The sequence below is a fragment of the Octopus bimaculoides genome, chromosome 6 (assembly GCF_001194135.2).
Source record: "Octopus bimaculoides isolate UCB-OBI-ISO-001 chromosome 6, ASM119413v2, whole genome shotgun sequence".
Classification (NCBI taxonomy): Eukaryota; Metazoa; Mollusca; class Cephalopoda; order Octopoda; family Octopodidae; genus Octopus; species Octopus bimaculoides.
The window spans coordinates 83,401,214-83,421,493 of record NC_068986.1 but is presented as its reverse complement, the minus strand read 5'-3'; the positions used below and the strand labels follow the sequence as shown (position 1 = coordinate 83,421,493).

The following is a 20,280-nucleotide window of genomic DNA, read 5'->3' as shown; positions in this document are numbered from 1 at the left end:
TATATATATATATATATATATATATATATATATATATATATGTATAGTTACACACACGAGTGAGTGGACAAACAAAAGAAAGTAGCACTCAACACATTTGATAAGAGTTACATATATTATTTAAGAAGTTTGATTCAGATATCTTCCACCTATAACAACTTGATCCATCATCCCTGTGTGAAACTGGCAGAAGAGATTCACAAATGTGGGTGGGCAACCAATTTTTAAGAGCATTCTGCTTAGTTTCCTACTTCGTGTCAAAGATCTTTGACAGATCCACAAATGCCGCAAACAGGTTTCTTGTAGTTTTCGTGAACTGCCATAAAACAAAGAACTTGTCGATTGTACCTCAGTAACTAAGGAACCTACACTGTGACATTTTCTTGTATAGACTGGAGCCATCTTTTAAACATGATCACGACCAAGGCTTCACAGCAATAGACAGGAGTACTCTACTCCTACAGCCTGAACGAACAGATTTACCTCCCTTACTTTTGTACTCAATGGCAATGTTAGCATCATTCCAATGTTAAGGGATAATCTTTCTTATCTCCTGGCTCTATGACGTAGCTATGAACGGCACTTGTGCACGCATAACCACTCACCTACCAGATCTCTGCTAGAATGTTGTCTGGTTCAAGAATTTCTTATTGTTATTTTATGGCAGCACTAACTCTAGCAAAAATTGAGGGTCATTTAAGTGGTGGCTCATAGACATTGCACAAGATTCATCCATGATTGTTGGATCCACTACTTTAAGAATTATTCGTAGCATGCCAGTATTGTTGACTGGTCTTTCAGGAAGTGTGTTGTCTGATGACTTGACTGGAGCCATAGAAGATCTTTATTGCAGCTCAGAAATTGTGTGTGATATCATGCTCCTCTGTATGCATATGGATTTCTTGAGCTTTTATAATCCACTTTTAACAACAGATTCAGCATCACTCCAATGTATACATCGATACTTTTTAAGAGTGTGGACAAGAGACTACCAGAGTTGCTCACTTGACCATGCGCGTGTCATTGAGGAGCTTGCTAATTGAAAAGTTTATACCAAACTGGTTTTAATATTTTTTCCCCCTTGATTCCAAAGATTTAATTCAAAGAGTGTGGAATTTAAGGAGACCATTTGTTATCTATGCTAGCCACTATGGTGATTAAGTGCCACTGAAGCTTTTGCTTTGACAGTTAGAGAGTAATGAAAGTCCTATACTGAACTACTGAGCTTGCTACAATTGAACCTCTTAATGCTTGGGACACACAATATGACGTCTGCTTATTGTTGTTGTTGTTGTTGCTTAGCTCCAAGTCAATCTTCATCTAACAGACCTACGATCAAAAGCATCAAACTTTTGATCGTAGGTCTGTTAGATCAGGATCATAACCATCCAGTTCTTTCAAAGGTATGTAGGATTATATTGTCTGTGTTTTGATATTATACAAGACAGTAGCATGTGATTTGAGGGAGATTTGGTAACCATTTCTATCACATCAAGAGAAAACATAGTAGCCATTTAGTAACTCATTAATATCATGCAAGTCTGTCCAACATTCAGCTTCCTTTGTTGCATAGGTGAGGAGAACATCTTTGAGGTCACCTATGTTGTAGCCAATGAGATTATTAGTGTTTGGGCCTGGGATATATATGTGAAGTTTTGTGTTAGTTCTTCTACTGGAAGATGTTGATAATCACGAGGCTGTGCTCTACATACAAAGAAGTCTAATGCTATGCTGTTCGTTTTTTCAATACTATAGTTTTCAATCACTTCATTTCAGGTACACTTATTCTCCACTTGCTCATGCATTAAAATCATCCATTAGGATGACTTTGACCTGTTTTGGTATCTTAATGCATAACCTGATGTTTGATAGATTCAGTGGCAAGTGAGACCTAAAATGACTAGTACGTACTCCCAACTGACTACCACAGCTACTTCTCTCAGTGTACAGTGTTATCCTTTCTCTTCCTGAACTCACTAACTAGGTACTATAGTAATGGTTCATAAATACAAAGATATATCCACCAAAGTGAGTATAGTTTCTCTAAGAACCACTACTACTCTGGAACTGCAAAGCACTCAATAACCATAAGTAGTTATGAAGAAGCATGGCCAGAGTTTTGGAGTGAGACAGCACAATGTCAGGGAAGACTTACTAAGTTACTTCCAAGTTCATTATATTTGCTAAGCAACAGCAGTGAGTTGTAAGCAAAAGAATTGCAAACAAGTGGAAAAGACCAACATACCTAACTCTTCAACTAATATAGTACTACTGCACTATATACATCACATCACCCAACAAGGTGATGTGTGTCAGACAGGGTTATGTATTGACTGTTGTGTTATTTAATATCTTCAGCTGTATGACTATATCATAAATGGAGAAGGATGGAACGGGAAGAAGGACAAAGACTTCTAGCCTGACAGAAATATTTTCAATTCTAGAAGTCTTCAGTCCTCCACTAAGCTCAAATCGAAACAGATTATCGAACTACTATGTTGATAACTGAGCTCTGGTGGCTCACACTCCAGGATTCCTATGGTCCATCATCTCAGGTACCATTACAACTTATAAATGAGTCGGTGAAACAGTTAATGTCCAGAAAAGGAACATTAACTATCAATAGCATACTGCACTCTTCCTTATCCCTACTTACTTAGCAAAACAATAAACAACAATCTATACTTTCTCTGTTCAGATACCTAGGTAGCACAATTTCCAATGACTATACTAGATGAGGAAATTCTAAAACACATCTGACAGGTACCTGTATCCTTTGCAAAGCAAAAAAGACAGCCTTGTGAAACAACCACTTCAGTCTCCAAACAGATATCAAAACAAACAAAGAAAGAAAACCCTTACTTGTCTTGAGTTTTTGACTCAAATTAAGCTTGGTTGTGGAACCAATAGCATAGCTAGGTTTTGCTGCAGACAGATGGACTATAGAGCTTTCAGCTGGCAAATCACAAAACGCCTTGATGGAATCTACATTAGAATCAGAGAGTTTGACCTCTGGGAGCTGCAAAAGATATACAGAAAGTTTGACTTCTGGGAGCTGCAAAAGATATACAGTTTTAAGCTGATATATAAAACTACAAAACTGAATGAGGAAAACTGAATAAGTACTTGATAACCAGTAGCAAATGTTTAATAACATGACAAATTGAAGGCCTCTTACATCATGTTCTGCAGCATTGTGCACCAGTCAGTCATTAGCATAGTATTTGATATGTAAATATATGAATTTGTAAACCACACCAACCTATATTAGCAAAGACGTTTTTCAAAAACACTCATTCTTTTTTTACCCACTACCATTACTGTGGTATTCCAGGGATTATCACTTTTCTCAAGGAACAAATCAATTAACTTTTTAACATTCAGATTACTCTATTAAATGTAATGATTATTTATTCATATTGTTTTGTATTAATCATACATTATCTCATAGCTTTATGGTTTTGATGATGTAATTGTTTATTTTTAAGATGACAGTACAGGGTAGGTGAGATAGAATATTTTTGGCTGGATGTGGCTGGTTTAAATGCTGAAGGGTTAAAAAATATCTTTCTTTTTCTCAAAATTGCTTAGTGTAAGAACCCCACCTCAATGGTGTTATGTATTGTTTTATAATGGAATTAGAAATTTCAAACACTAAAAAAAATTTAGCTACTGCTTGCTGAAGCTGCCTACCATTACCAGTACTACAACGCTTATTAAAGAACAAGTTGGAATGAGCTTTGATTAATTGAATGTCACTGTTCAGGACATAATGCAACACTGGTGTTGTGACATAAGCCCTTGAACATACACATCAGTATATTATAGTGTCAACTAGCTATAATTACCAGCAACATAGAATTAAAGTTAAGTCAATCTAGCTTTCTAAAGTAAACTCACTAATTATCCAACATTCACCTATTTCCTTGCTTATATAGTGAGAAATAGATGACACACAAATTTACAATTGAAGATGTCACCAGTTTATCATGAGTAACATTTCCAGAGAATGTGATATGCTTTCTTAACAGCCAGATGAAGTTAAGCAAATAAAATAGTGTCCATTGACACTGCAAAGCATCACATATTCACTCACATTTATCTTACAATGTAAGCACAAAGTTAATTCTGTTTTATCTGTCTGCTCTGTGATTTCAAGAATGGAGTGTATTGATGAGAAAAATGAAGTCAAACCAAATACATACTTCTTTAGATGTTTTTCTTTTATATATGAATACTTGAAAAAATATGGATTTTAAAAAATTTAATCTATTTGAGATAGTCAAGGTAGATATAATGAAACAAAACATTCAACTGAAAAGTTACAACAGCATATGATAAAGTTATAAAAAGAACAGTATTTGTAATGGAATATTGTAGCTGACTAAGTGCTCTTCAGTTTACAGATTTTCCTAGACCCAGAAAGATGAGAGTTAAATATAGCAAGATTTGAACTCAGAATAGCAAGGTTAAACACAGTAAAGTACAACCATTTTCTGATGCCTCATCTTCCTTATATTTCTGTAAGGGTTAGTATGTGGCCACCAGATTATGTAGTCCTAGAGAGAGACTATCATCATTTAATGTTTACATTTCGAAGCTTGACTTGGCCAGATAGAATTTTTGGGGGACAGATTTTCTACAACAGGATGCCCTTCCTGTTACATGTATTGGCAGAATATTGGAAATGAATGACACTGTTTGCATGATAGTAACACTCATTTACAAATGTCATGCAAATGCCACGACAAGGAAATACACACACACACACACACACACACACACACACACACACACACACATGCATGCATGCATGTACATTTTTGTATTATATACACACACAATGGGTTTCTTTCAGTTTCCATCTACCAAATTTACTCACAGGGGTTATAGCAGAAGACACTTGCCCAAGGTGCCAAACACAAGGACTGAAGCCAAAACAATGTATTTGAGAAGCAAACATCTAAACCACACACCCAAGTCTATGCTATATAAATTACAAGTTGTGTCCCTGGGTGGGCTTGAACCACCAACCTTTCAGTGAATAGCCAAACGTGCAATATCTAAATAAAAAAATATTCCTTTAACAATATAGCTGAATCTCTTTGATGATAGCTTTGACCTACAGCTAAACAACAATAATATTTATTAATAAGTATACTTGGCACCTTTAACATCCATAAGTCAAAATTGGAAGACCAACGGAAACAGAAATCATAAACGTTGATTTCAAGATGCTGCACCTCACAAAGAAAATTACATAGGACTGCCAACATATGGTGAGATGCTGTGCTGAAAATGATGCAAGCATAGTAAAAAGGACATAAAAATGCACTGTGCCAAATATGTAAAATGTAAGTTTGTAAAGCCAAACAAAAAATAAATAAACGAATTATTTCCCTTTCTAACTGTTTGACTGAGTTACGAACCTTGTTACAGTTACAGAATCTTTCGTTGCACCAGCTGAGACTTAAACACACACCAGCCTAAACTCACACATCATTCAGTGAGAGGAGTTAACTTGCTATGATGTCTCAATGAGCCATCAGTACAAGTCAACCACTTTAGAGACCATCCCCCTCTAATCTAAAGCCTCAGAGTATTTCAAAGCAGTCTTACAATCTAATAAAACATTCGCCAGTTGTACAATACTCCTACTGTTTGCAGCAATAGTTGTTGTTCAATTCCAGGTCATTCATGATGAAGCATACCTTATGATCAAAGGTATTCCAGTTTTGACCTCACCTTTATTTCCTGTTGACATAGTGTATCTAGGACAATATTATCCAATGTGTATTTTTTTTTTTTTTTTAAGATAAGGTATGATTTCTTGGAATTTTTCTGGTATTTCTTGTAGGTCAAGCAACAACTTATAAGTTCCCTTGTTAGGTCTTGTACCAGCATCATCTGTTTATATGTTTATACTTACGCCAGAGTAATAGATTGTTATTACAATCATCACAGGACAACGCCACATGCACACACACACACCTCACTCAACAAACAAGATGAGAAAGCCAATTTAGTTACTCGTCACATGACAATGAGACATGTTATCTCGAGTTATATGCTACTAGCAGCACATAGAAGCTGATTATACAGACACAATAAATGTTTTTAAAAATAACTCTATTAGAAGTCTTCAGCATAACATTTAGAAAAGGAAATAAAACACATTATGCCATTCTGTCTTCATGTAACAACTCTAAAATGGATGCAAATTAATTTTCCCATTGCCTTCACCATAACCATAAAAGTACTGGAGCTGAATACAGCAGGCCAACAAAAGCTTGTGGAGATATGGCTCAATACTTGCAGCAGTGAATATTTCCATATTGCTAACAATACAAGCCAACAAGAGAGCCTCTATGTGGTCAGTAAATCAGCAAGAAATACCAGTAAATCTATATTAAATTACACTCCACCATCATAAAAATGGGAAGGAACATATATTAGATAATATGATATACCTCATGCAAAACAAATTGGTCATGGATGAAAAGCCTTTGATCATAGACCTCCAGGATCAAAGGCAAACAGGAAGCTAAACAACAACTAAATAGACTAAGATAAGATGTTGTTTCAAGTTCTGATCAATCCAGAAACATCAAAGACATGCCACCTGTGACCATCTTGTCTTTTTAGGTGTATGAGATATTCCTCAGTAGCAAGTGTAAATAAGTACTATGGATGAGTAAAATTAGTTAACCTCAGTAAGAGGAGTACTGTGTAATCAATAAATGTTTTTGTTAGCTTTTGATACTGAGTTCAACTCCTATATGCTAGGAGAAGGTAGTACCTTGATTTAGAATCCTAATTATCTTGAGCTATCTTGGATACAACCCAGTTTTGGCTTCAACATCTGAGAGTGCTGTTACTAAACATACAGATATCCAAGACCACATTACAATAACAAAAGCAACATCCAACTCACTTATTGACATGAAGTTATCCAGCAACACACACTGACCTTTGGTTAAACTACAATAGCCTTTGGTCCTCAGAACTGGTTGGTAGCATGTCGTCTCTACTCAGTCCCATAAGAGTCAATCATCTCTCCTCTTCCCGTCACTCATACTTCATATACCTTCAATCCCTATCCATAGACCCACCCTTTACTGACATTTTACTCAGTCCTTTCTTTCCAGAACATTAGCCACTTGGAATTCCTTCCTCTCCATTCATATTTTTCATGGAGCTATCAATTTGTGTTCTTTAAAAAGAACAATTGCTGTATTAATGTAATGGGTCTTGAAGGTTCTATGAAGATCATAGATAGAACAACCTTGCTGCAAACCCAAACACCAAGCCATGAAAAACTAAAAGCAAGTTTGTACCACCAAGTAAACATGTTATTTGACTCCAAGAGGTTCCATAATTGTAAAGTGGATCAAGATCTACCTCATAACCCTCACGTTACAAGTATGTTTACTTTTTTATAAGCATTAAAGTTAAGGCCATGCTGTAACATTGCTCTTGTCACAAAGATAGAAAAGACAGAAAAGAATGAAGAAACTTACCTCAGTGACCTTCACAAATCCTGATAATTTTAAAGAAGATATAAGTTGATCCTTGGTCTGTGTGGATTCTGGTGATGAGATTTTGAATATATGAAGCTGAGATGTCGGTTTTAGCACCTGGCACACGCTGGCCAATTGTTCTAGTTCAAATTTAAAGTCTTTTGATAAAATCATACCAAACACAGCAGAGTCAAATTTTGTTCCAACGTATTCACCTAGCAACAAAATAAGAATGATTACAATGGTAATAACAAGAAGAATTTTTTTACATTTGCACAAGCTTTTCATTACTCTTTATCATTTAAACAAGCCATACGCAACCCAAATATTCTACTTTGTTTTATGTCCAAACCAGCTATATTAGACTTCTTACACCTACCCTACAATGTCTCAAAATATACAATCACATTGTTAAAATGTCAAAGCTACAAGATAATCCATGATTAATCCAAAACAATGTGAATGAATAAGCATCACATTTGATCATTTGGAGGGATGTAGTCAATTTGACAACGGACTTGTAGAATCATTAGAACCAACCTATATCAGGTTTAAGAGTGCTATATTTAACTGTTTTTAATGCAATAAAGTAGCTAAGTTAACTTCACATTCTTATCTAAAAAAGTCCAAAATGTGAATAGGAAAATTTTCATCAAGCACAGATTCTTTATTTAACTGGTAGTTATTTTATTCTGGCCTTCTGCATTCTGAGTTGTGCGCACACACACACACAGACCAGCACTGGTCGAATAAAAACAGTGCAACAGGAATTCTTTATGGTAAAGCTGTTCAATCGAGTTATTCCCCTTTACATCATCATCGTTTAACGTCCGCTTTCCATGCTGGCATAGGTTGAATGGTTTGACTGAGGACTGGCAAGCTAAGAGGCTGTACCAGGATCCAATCTGATCTGGCAAGGTTTATATATGGATGACATGGGACAAGGTGGTGAAGCATGATCTTAAAACGTTGGGCCTAATGGAAGCAATGCCTAGTGACCGAGACGTTTGGCGATATGCTGTGCTTGAGAAGATTCGTCAAGTCAAGTAAAATCAGTCGTGGCAGATACTGGTGTCATGCAACTGGCATCCATGCCAGTGGCATGTAAAAGCACTCATTATACTCTTGGTGTGGTTGGCATTAGGAAGAGTAACCAATGGCACAAAATTGTAGCAGAGTGAAAGAATAAAGGCATATGTGAGAACTACAAGAGCCTCTACATGATTACTCAATTTCCTAGAAATACTAACCAAATCCACATCAAATCACACCCTACTAGGATATATATATATATATATATATATATATATATATATATACATGGCTGACCTGGGGATAAACAACAACAGTTTCATGCACCAAATTGCACAGAATCTGGAACCTGACAGAACAAACTTATCAAAATAGGCATTCCAGTCATGACCACAACAGCTTTATATTTATCAGCAACTCCATTGTTCAAGATGTGATTTGAGGAAAATTTGGCTGCTAGGTCAAGCAACCACACAGAGCAATGGTTCTGGCAAGTGTACTGCAAAGAATATCTAGGTGTGCTGTGAATTAAAAAAATATAATCTATGGTTTTAGAATACCTATGACTATAAGACTGCTAAATCAAGGCTCAGCTACTGAGTGCTAAACAACAACCACCATAATTGTGTCATAATAGGAGTAACATAAAATTAAATTTTAATGAAGAGAAGAATGTTAACTTACTTAATTTATCCAAATCCCGTGTTAGCACTTTACCAGCAACACCTGTTGTTGCTTTTAGAAGGTCCGGCAAGCCAGTAAAATAGGTATTGTCTCCCTTGGTTAAAACAAGAATTTGCTGTCCAGATTCTACTGGGAACACTTCAGCAATTATTTCTGCCATGCTGGTGAAAGAAAGAATAATAAAGGATAAATTAAGCATTAATTAATTAATGGATTTTTGTTTAAGACTTAAGACCAATAAAGGATAAATTAAGCATTGATTAATTAATGGGTTTCATTTCCAAAAGAGACTGGACAATTGAGGAATCTAACACGTCTGGAATATCACAGTGCATCACATACAATAAAGCACTGCAAGAAAATGTGCAAGGCATTCCATTTTCAACCAAATGCAGGAGCGATGTATCTAGACCTGTAGGGATGACTCAAAAGAAGTCAACTTGAGACCTATGTGTTATACCAGGTTGAGTTAAAAGTTTCTTCACATTTCAAGCTTTCATTTATAGTTCAAACAAATTACATATGAAAAGCATTTATTCATCAAAATATATCCCATCATATCGTATTGCCTGTTGCCACTGTTGTGCCAAAGCTCAATTCCGCACTTATATGGTTTGGCCAGTTTCGAAGCCAAAAATTCCCAACACCCACTTTCAATTTCATCCACATTGTTGAATCTTCGTCTATGCAGGAAATGGACCATGACTTGGAAAAGGTAGTAATCCAATGGTGCAAGGTCTGGACTGTAGGCATGGTGATGCAGCACTTCCAGCCTCCCAAGTTCCCTACACATTGGCAGTGTGTGCGGGGTACTGACATGCTGTATGGGTGCATCTTCGATTGACTAATGGTGGATAGCAGGCTTTCAAAGCATCATATACTTGCTGCAGTTGTTGGGCATAAAGGTTAGTTATCACAGCATGACCATCTGGGACAAGCTCAAAGTGCAACACATCCTCAAAATTCCACCAAATACACAACGTAACTTTCTGTTCAAACCACCCTGACTTCTATTAGGATTACAAAAATAGATATATTTTTCATCACCAGTCACAAACTGAATCCAAAAATAGGCATCTCAAAGATTTGCCAGCAGTTGTCTGCAAGTGTTCACACATCATTGAGCCTGTGATTAGCCAGTCCTTGAGGAGCTTCTTGATAGCATGTTTACAAGGCTGAGGTTACAGAGGTGTCAATTAATGGTGCTTTGTGAAGGACCAAATCCTGCCAACACTGTATGAGTGTTTGTGTTTGGTTGTTATTCAATCATTTCAAGTAAGACTTCATCTTCCACAACAGGTCTCCTTGGCCTTGCTTTGTCTTTGAGGCTGGTGTAATCTTACTTGAAACGTCTGAACCAGTTTTGTACCATAAATTTGTTGACAGTTCTTGGGCACTAGTTTTTTTTTACTGCTACATTCAGTTCTTTTTTCACAGGTAGCATAAAATTCCTCTAATTGCAATTTTCCACCAGTCACTATCAAAGTTGTAAAATAAAGAATAAGAAATTAATGTTTATATGTTATATATGAAAATAAAGAATAAACAATTAAGCAACAATTGGACAAGAAATTGTCTCAAATTAATGATACAACATAGAGATACAAGTTAACAAAAATCATTACAGAAAAACCCAAAGAATTTTTGGACTCAACCTGATAAGCCTGCATAGAGAGCTGACTGGGACTACATGAGAGCAACTATACTAGATGTTCACACCAGCTTAATTTTAATAGCAGAAAAATATATATCACCAAGCCATATATTTTTTTTTAATATTAGTTCCACCATGATGTGAATATAATAATCCTTTCTACTAAAGGCACAGGCCTGATATTTTGGGGGAGGGGACTAGTCAATTACATCAACCCCAGTGTTTTACTGGTACTTAATTTATCAACCCCGAAAAGATGAAAGACAAAGTCGACCTCAGTGGAATTTGAACTCAGAACATAAAGATGGATGAAATGCCACTAAACATTTTGCCCAGTGTGCTAACAATTCTGCCAGCTCACCACCTTTGATGTGAACATAATAATATATAACAATTAGTATCATGAATGATAAAGGATTAAAAATATTTGAATTGAAACTTAGTTTTTTTTTAACGTAGCTGTTTACAAAACAAAAAAAAGAAAAGAATGAAAAAATTTTAATGTTGCCAAAAGGCCTACAGGTTTCACGGTGGACAATGCTTAGTTTAAGTTGAGAAACAAATCTCCTTCTAGACAGGACTATAATCTATCAAAGACAGATTGTATATGTACTTCTGATTTATTATTAAATTATTTCTTATTGAACTGGTTGCAGCAAGTGAATCCACAGCATTGTAAACAGAAGCCGGCCACACCTACTAATCACAGACGCCCTTAGATTCAGTATCATCAAAGCTGAACAACTGAGTTTGATGTTCACTTACAGAACTTAAAAAATCACTACACATTGCATTCATAGTGTGGTCACCTCGGCCAAATAAAATATCTCCCATGCAGTCTCAGTGTAATACTGTGACCACTAAAACAGATCGCGTGTGAAAGTATAAGTTCAGTACTATAACCATCCAACCTGCCCATTCAATCCAGTATGCATGTTCCAGGATCTAATGGCTACTAGTGGCATTGGGCTTTGCATTTTCAAGATTCATACAGCAAGTTTCTGTCACCTTCATTCTCATCATCATTTTAACAGCTACCTTTCCCTGCAGAATTTGCTAAGGTAAATTTCTTACAACCAGATGCTGAATTGGCAGTCCTGCTGTATTTTTCCAACTATCTGTGCTCCGTGTTCAAATCCTCCCACGGTCAGCTTTGCTTGTCATCCTTTTGGAATCTGAAGATCCTATATGGGCTACTACACTACCTGGCTAACTTTTAGGATCATTTGAAAGAGTACTTTTTGTTGAAAGACCTTTGTTATGACCTGAGAGTAATCCATTCAGTTGTGATATCTTTCTCTTTCACCTCCACCAGCCTAGACAGTCCTACAAAGGAGTCGTGAACATAACATTATCCATTCTCTTCTGAGAAAGCATTGAAATGAATGTTGCTTTTTTTTTTTCCAACCTCCACCTTCATTGTTACAGAAGTTACCAAGACAGCAGTATAAAACTTGGCCAAGTCCTTCTTACTACAGACCGTTGTAGTGGTCGTTATATTTCTACTTACGCATAGATATGGCAGATTTCAAATACAGTACTCTAAAATTAATCTGTCCATCGACTCATCAGTTAGGAGGCCCCCATCACCATTACTCTCACTGATAAATATGAACACACTCTTAATTCTAATGATCAAAGTCGGCAGAGTTATGTCCCCTGCAAAAAGTCGCCCATATAAACACTTAAAATGTGAAAGCATAATCCGAAATGGCACCCTAATGAATTTTTTTTTTTTATTATCTCAAACATAATTCTAACTCATACACAGACTAGCAAATGAAACAGTCTGTAAGCGGTCACTCAACCTACTGGAAATAGCAGCAAAATCTTCCTAAAATCACACTAGACCGAGATTTTCACCGTTGATTATCAAAATTGTGTTCAATCAGAGTTGACCTGTGACTAAATACCATCATACACAAGAGCCAGTGACTGAAACCGATTACCTTCAACCCAATATCAATCACATTAGTTACCCACTATCAATTGTAAATATGACTGCCTTGCATAGAGGGGAAAGGGAAAAAATAAATGACGAAAAAATTAGTAATTTCTTCTTATTTTCTTCTTGCTTGTTTGAAATCTTTACAGTGAAAGTATTGCATCATCGTTTTGTACTGTTGCATCGTCCTTAGGAGTAAAAATTGGTCAGTGTAGTGGTTATTGTTGAAGCTGAGAGAGTTCAAAACATAGTCAAGTGGCAGGTCCACTTTTTCAAGAAATTTTTCCTCAACTTTGACCTGATTGTAATTGAGGTTGCTAATAAAAAAAAAAAATCTGGATAATTTTTTTTATGTTTAACAATCAATATTCTTTTCTTTCTTGGATTCCAAGTCAATTTTCTCCCACACTAATGTCTAATTTGATCATTTTCAAGTTGCAAAAAAAATGTTTCTAAAATGAAGTAATATGAGTAATGACTAATTTCACTAATTTCTTCTCTTTAACTGCATGGTGCATAAATATATTGGGAAAAGAGCCACTTCAGAAGATCGCAAAGAAGCCACAGAGAATATTTTATGGTGGATTTTTTAAATATTTAGTCAAGTTTTATTAATTTCATATCATGTGCCATTTTCCATGATCCCCTTTCATTTGACATAGACAGTTTAAATTTTTTTTCACATTTCTGATATCTAGGGATGGTTATTGAGTTTGTTTTCAAATGTGATTCTAGAGAATAGAAGTGGCAAATTTACCTAATCTTGGCTTACTCATTTTTCCCCAGCTAAATTTGTCTTTTATATGCTCAAAGAAAATGATAACTTTCTGAAATCACTATATTAAATCATGTTATGTTTTTAATGCACTTAGAGGTCATTTGCTTAGCTGATATAGATTTTCTAAAGTAGTGAACATAAGATTTGATTTTGATGACAATAACATTCTAATAACACTGTCCACTATGTTATCAGAAAATTATTGTCACCAAAATCAGTGGGCCAAAGTATTTGCTATATTCTCTGCTTAATGCGATCAAACCCTGTGCCAAATTGATCATATAAGTGACTTTCATTGCATTTTCTTTTAAATGGTTACAAAACCACTATTTATTTATCTACAAAAAAGATGTATAGTTGACTAGCATTTTACTAGCATTCATTTTAATCAGTAAGAAGAGGAATGAAAGGCAATAGCAATTCAGGTGAAACTTGAACTCCAACAATCAAATTTTGTCTTTTATGAATGAGTGGCTGTGTGGTAAGTAGCTTGCTTACCAACCACATGGTCCCGGGTTCAGTCCCACTGCGTGGCATCTTGGGCAAGTGCCTTCTACTATAGCCTCGGGCCGACCAATGCCTTGTGAGTGGATTTGGTAGACGGAAACTGAAAGAAGCCCGTCGTATATGTGTATATATATGTGTATGTGTGTGTGTGTGTTTGTATGTCTGTGTTTGTCCCCCCAACATCGCTTGACAACCGATGCTGGTGTGTTTATGTCCCCGTAACTTAGTGGTTCGGCAAAAGAGACCGATAGAATAAGTACTAGGCTTCCAAAGAATAAGTCCTGGGGTCGATTTCTTCGACTAAAGGCGGTGCTCCAGCATGGCCGCAGTCAAAAGACTGAAACAAGTAAAAGTGTAAAAGTGATATGAACATTGATTGAATTAAATTAACCAAGTCTAAAAGAGTTTGAATAAAAAAAAAAAGAAAAAGCTACAATACAACAATTTTTACTTCTAGCTAACGTTGAATGTGTTTTTATGTTATAAACAAAGCCCCTTTTTAGAGGGTATGAAAAGTTATCAACTATTTGGACTTCCAGCTACTCTTACCTACCCTTATAAAATGTTGGGTAGCCTTGTATACCCTCTATAAGCAAGCCACCTGGGCTTGCCCTTCCATCACACTTTAGCCTCTCAACACATGGCATAGAACCCTCACCCCCCTCCTTCACCTCTCAAACACTGACTGCCCATTTAGTCCAGGAGGCTTTTTCTTTTTCCCCTATTTCCTTTTTTCTGTATTTTCCTCTTTTACAAGTTACTTAGTGACCTCATTAGTGCCAGTGGTGTGCAAAAAAGCACTCAGTACACTCTATAAAGTGGCTGGCATTAGGAAAGATATCTAGCCATAGTAACCATGCCAAAACGGACACAGGAGCTCTATGCAGTCATGCAACTCCTCAGATTCTGTTAAACTATCCAACTCATGCCAGTATGGAATATGGACATTAAATTATGATAGTGATGATGATGATGAGTCAGCTCTGCAAATTGATAGAAGCCTAACTGTAAAATTTTCCACTAGGCTTCTTAAACTGAGAAGTGAAGTTTCTAGATTGGAGAGCAAGAGGTAAAAGAAAAGAAATTTAAACTAATAAGCATATGAGCAAAATTTTATTACAGGTAAATTACATGGAAGTAAAGAAATATACTGTGTATATATTCATAATATATCTTTGTCAGGTCATCCCATAAGTTCTGTCCAATTTTACCATTTTTAAAATTGAATGAAATTTAATGTATTTGTGTACATTTAAACTAATTAAATATTATTTTACAGAATAATAGAATTAAAATTTCTTTGATTAAAATCCTTTCTGACATGGAAGTATCCAAAGAGCATTCGAGGCACATAATGCTTTATGAGTACAAAAAAGGAAACTCTGCAGTTGAAGCGACTCAAAACATACACTCAGTTTATGGGAAAGAATGCTTGAATGAAAGAACTTGCAGAAGATGGTTTGCAAAATTCAGAAGTGGAGATTTCAGCCTTGAAGATGAAGATTGAACAGGATGTCCAGTTGAGTTTGATGATAAGCTCCTTGAGGCATTACTTGAAGAAAATCTTGCATTATCAGTTGAAGAATTGGCAATAAAACTTAGTACAAACCATACAACTGTTCATCGTCATCTTCAACAACTAACCCTAACCCTAATCCTAAACTTGGAAAATGGGTGTCTCATGAATTGTCCGAAAGCAATCACAAATCCCAAGTTGACATCTGTTCTTCTCTCCATTCTCGCGAACTCACTTTACCCTTTTTGGATAGACTTGTGACTGGTGACGAAAAATGGATCTTCTATCGAAATGTTAAACATCGTAAACAGTGGCTTGGTAAAAGGGAAAAAGCTCAACCACAACCGAGAAGGGAACTTCATGGGAAAAAGGTTCTTCTCTCTTTCTAGTGGGATTGCAAAGGAGTAATTCACTTTGAATTGTTGCTACCTAATGCAACAATCAATGCTCACTTCTACTGTCAGCAATTAGAGCGTTTGAACCAAGCTTTGAAGAAAAAAAGACCCACTTTAGTGGACCAAAAAGGAGTGATGTTTCATCAAGACAATGCACGACTCCACACTGCAAAGATCACATCACAGAAGATCGAAGAGCTTGGTTGGGAAAAAATTCCTCATCCACCTTATTCTCCCAACCTTCAGACAACCATTTGTTTCGTAGTTTACAGAATCATTTGGGGAACATAACTTTCGCATTTGATCACTTGTTTTCTTTATTCAAACTTCGGACAGAGCTTATGGGATGACCTGATAAATATCCTAATTTTTTATGTCTACTCCTGAACAAAACTGAATGTCAACTTAATGATTCTATCATCATTACACAGCTATGCTGAGGAATTCTAATAAGAATAAAACAAGTCTGGTGTTGCCTTCCATACATACCAAAACAATTAAAATATAATTTATTAGTCATTGAGTTTAATGCCTTTTCCTTACACATAAATATTTCTAACTAGATCTTTTGTTAGCTACATCAAATATGTTAAGACTAACTTGCTTTTCATGCAGATGGCATTTACAAGTAATTAACTTCCGTGATTCAATTTTTTATTATACAGTTTTAATTATAGATTATATTAATATATATTACATAATATTACATTTATACATATGCAAATGTGGCTGTGTAGTTAAAAAACTTGTTTCCTAACCATAGGGGTCTTGGTTTCAGTCTTACTGTGCAGCAAATTTCCTTCAAATTATATACAACTGTCTTTATAAAGGAAAGACATCTAGTCATACTTGTTCGACTTTAATTTTTAATATTCTGAAAAAAGTTTAATCAAACTTATCTAGAAAGTGTTGATCTATCAAAATATAGAAAACAATTATATTTTAACCTTTTCCTAAGATTTTATAACTCTGGGTCATACAATTTTTCTGACTAGTAAATTCTTTTAAAAATTACTCGATAAGTTAAAAATTATATTTGCAATGGTACAAACAAAATCCTTTTAATTTCTGATCATAACATAATTTATGTCAACTAAATTTTTTGCTTTTCTATTGCTATCTCTTCCATTTCATTTTCTATTGACATTTCTTCCATTTCAATAAGGAGTAAACCTACAACTTAAGAAATGCTGCACACTAACACATGCCAATTCACTTTCACCAGTAGTTCCTATCTGCACCAAGGTCAACATTATATCTAACTAAATCCTCATTAACTTAAGAAATGTATGTCTTTCTCAAAACTCCTCAAATATGATAAGACTGTTGCCCAACTTTTGTGATTCAAAAGAGTAGTCACTTGTAATTTCTTCTTAAAGCATACCTAATCAGAATTGATCTGATGATATACCGTTTACTCAATGATATAAGCTGAAAGTTTACATTCTTGCAATTAGCCATGCAATTCTGTTTGAGGAGTAACAACTTATGTTTAAAACCTAACTGAACTTTTCCTACCAAAATCATAAGCATCAAAGGATCTATAAAAAAATTCAAATAAATTAAAACAAATATTTTATTTGGTGATTCCTACATCATATAAATGACTTCACAAAAGCCTCTCCAGATTTTAACTGTGCCTTAGAATTTTGTTAATAAGGGACCAGATTAGTATAAAGCTGGTTGGGGACCCTTAACATAATTCTTAAGCAGAATCAATGTAGCACCATTCCTTGAATTACAGGTATAGTTCATGAACAAGCTTCCACAGGTGATTCCATCTACATAATTTCACTCATGATTGTAAACCAAACTCCTTAACTACAAGTCAATACACCCAGCTACATATCTGTTATAAATCAATAAATTCATTTTTTTTTTAATATAAGAAGTATTTGGTGTTACAACCGATTTACACCTAAAAAAATATTACATTTGTTAAAAAGATTGCTTTCGACCTTGAACACTAACAAACTTTCGACTTAAAACTTACGTTCATAACTAAACCTAAACAAATTTTGTGGGAGTAAAAATTTAAAAGGATAACCTTGATAATAGGATTTACATGATGAAATAATATTACTTTGTCTATTTTCTGCAATAGTATAAGTTTTCATCTTTATCAGGTGGGGAAAATTGATTGCTTGAAGTTTATGCTATTCTGAAGAGCCAAGTTTTATAAGAGAGTTGAAACAAATCTTACATTTATTGATATAGTTGTCAGTCATTGACTTTACAATGAAAGAAGAGTGAACTGAAACCTAGTGCAGATATAACGAAAAAAATTGATAATAATAAACAATTCACTTTAGATATTTAAGTCTTTAAGTGCATATTATATTTTAGTTTTGGGGAGGGGGTGATTTAATCACTGAGATTTTAAATGAAAATATTACTTTGCATTTTTATTTCCTGAATTTTCGACCAAATGGCCGACAGCTATGATTACATAACACAATTATATAATAACAGATGTATCAGTGTCAAGGAGTGGAAAAGATTATAGTTGAAAAAGGTGAATAAATAAGAGCTAAAAAAAAAACAGTGGTGGCCTGAGTCAGCAAAAATTATACAGTGAATTTGATGTGTATATGGCAAAAGGGAGGAGACGAATCTAATGTTTGAACTTTAAAAAAAAAAAGTTTCTCTTTCTCTTTCAGATGAAAGGACCACCCTCCGAAACGTCAGATTCTTTTTCTTCCCCAGTATATGAACTTATAAACCAAACTGAATTAAGAGTTGCCACACAGTAACCATTTCGATAGGGCATAACTACAGGGTTTTAGGGGGGTAAAACCCTGTAGTTATGCCTTCGAGATTTCCGAAAATTGTCCCCCACCCCCATTCCAAAACACTTTCACCGGAAATGTTTGTATATTCGGATTCTACATAGTAAATACTATATGCATAGAAAATTTCATTAAAAAATATTCATTTTTCTGAAAGTTATGACCTCCCAACGTCTGGGGGGTAAAACCCTGTAGTTATGCCTTCGATAGTCCTTAAGTTTTTGATACAAAAACCACTGAAAAAAACCTCGAACGTTTTAAAGCTACTAAACCAAAACTAACGATACTTATATTTATTTTAACAACACCACAGAAAAAAAAAATAGGTGGCTGTGAACTCTGGTGACCTTCTCAGTATTTTGACAACTTTACAATAATGCTATTCCCACTCGATAAGGGGGTTTTGAGAGAAGCTGAAAATTGAAGCTGTTTATAAATATGTACGTAATTAAGACAAACTGGAGGGTTCTTACACTACGACTGCTAATTCAAAATATTCTTACGCAGTGGATTAGTCAATGAAGTAAAGACGGCGTCCAAAACCTTTATTAGGGCCTTATTATCAGGTTGAAGGAAAGAATGGGAAATTATCTCCAGGTAAGAGAAATGCACCACAAATTCTTGCGAAGTGAAACTTGTTAAACGCAACTAAGAACGAAGTGAAGGTGAGATGAATACAACCAAGAACCAAGTGATGGCGCGGTGAATAGTTTACCATCTATAATACGCAATACGAACAGAAACCAATTAAAAAACAAAACACACACATGTAAGAATTTCATATCTTGTTACCTATACAAGAACAATCTGGGAGTTAATATTCACTAATTACTTGTCATTATATATATATATATATATATAGATAGATAGATAGCTAGATAGATAGATAGATAGATATACACACACACACGATCTGTGTGTGTGTGCATAAACCGTTATCTTATTCTTACAATTTGTGTTCGTAGTGTATAATACAAAAAAAAAACACCCGCATTTTTGCACATTTTAGTTAACTTGTGTATCAAAATATCTGGACGTATAAATACAATGCCATCTAAACAATCATATATATATATATATATATATATCGTTAGATCAAAAGAGTCTATATCGTTAGATCAATAAAACACTACTTCTATCACTTACCTGATTAACAGTAAAGGTGTGTGTGGAAGATAAATATAGAAGTTACCTCTGACATGTGCTGGTATTAAAAGTCAGCTAGTAAGAAGAACGGAAGTTACGACTGCTCAGAAGTAAATATTTATTTTTGCAATATTTTGTTGTTCAAAGGGCAAACTCTTCCCAAAATCCTCGTGGAATATTATAACACAACGAAACGAAAAGGTAAAAAAAAAAAAAAAACACTGATGTTCCGAAGATTTTATAGGGGTGATGTGAAACGTTTGTTAAACATGGATTTAACATTTCTTTTAAAAATTCTATCCCCATTTGCATAC

At 35.0% G+C, this 20,280-nt stretch overlaps 1 protein-coding gene across 2 annotated transcripts in view; it reads right to left on the bottom strand.

Moving 5' to 3' along the window:
* Positions 1-20,113, bottom strand: part of LOC106876880 (anamorsin) — a 51,906-nt gene extending 31,793 nt beyond the window's left edge. Inside the window, exons 1-4 of one of the 2 annotated variants that reach the window (XM_014925621.2) lie at positions 20,013-20,113; positions 9,237-9,397; positions 7,521-7,735; positions 2,863-3,019 (exon numbers count right to left, since the gene is read on the bottom strand). In XM_014925621.2, coding sequence (XP_014781107.1) covers positions 2,863-3,019; positions 7,521-7,735; positions 9,237-9,396 — 532 coding nt within the window. In that variant the 5' untranslated portion in view covers position 9,397; positions 20,013-20,113. Of the gene's footprint in view, positions 1-2,862; positions 3,020-7,520; positions 7,736-9,236; positions 9,398-19,966 lie in introns of both variants that reach the window. The other variant, XM_014925619.2, reaches the window with a different exon arrangement.
* Positions 20,114-20,280: the final 167 nt, after the last annotated feature.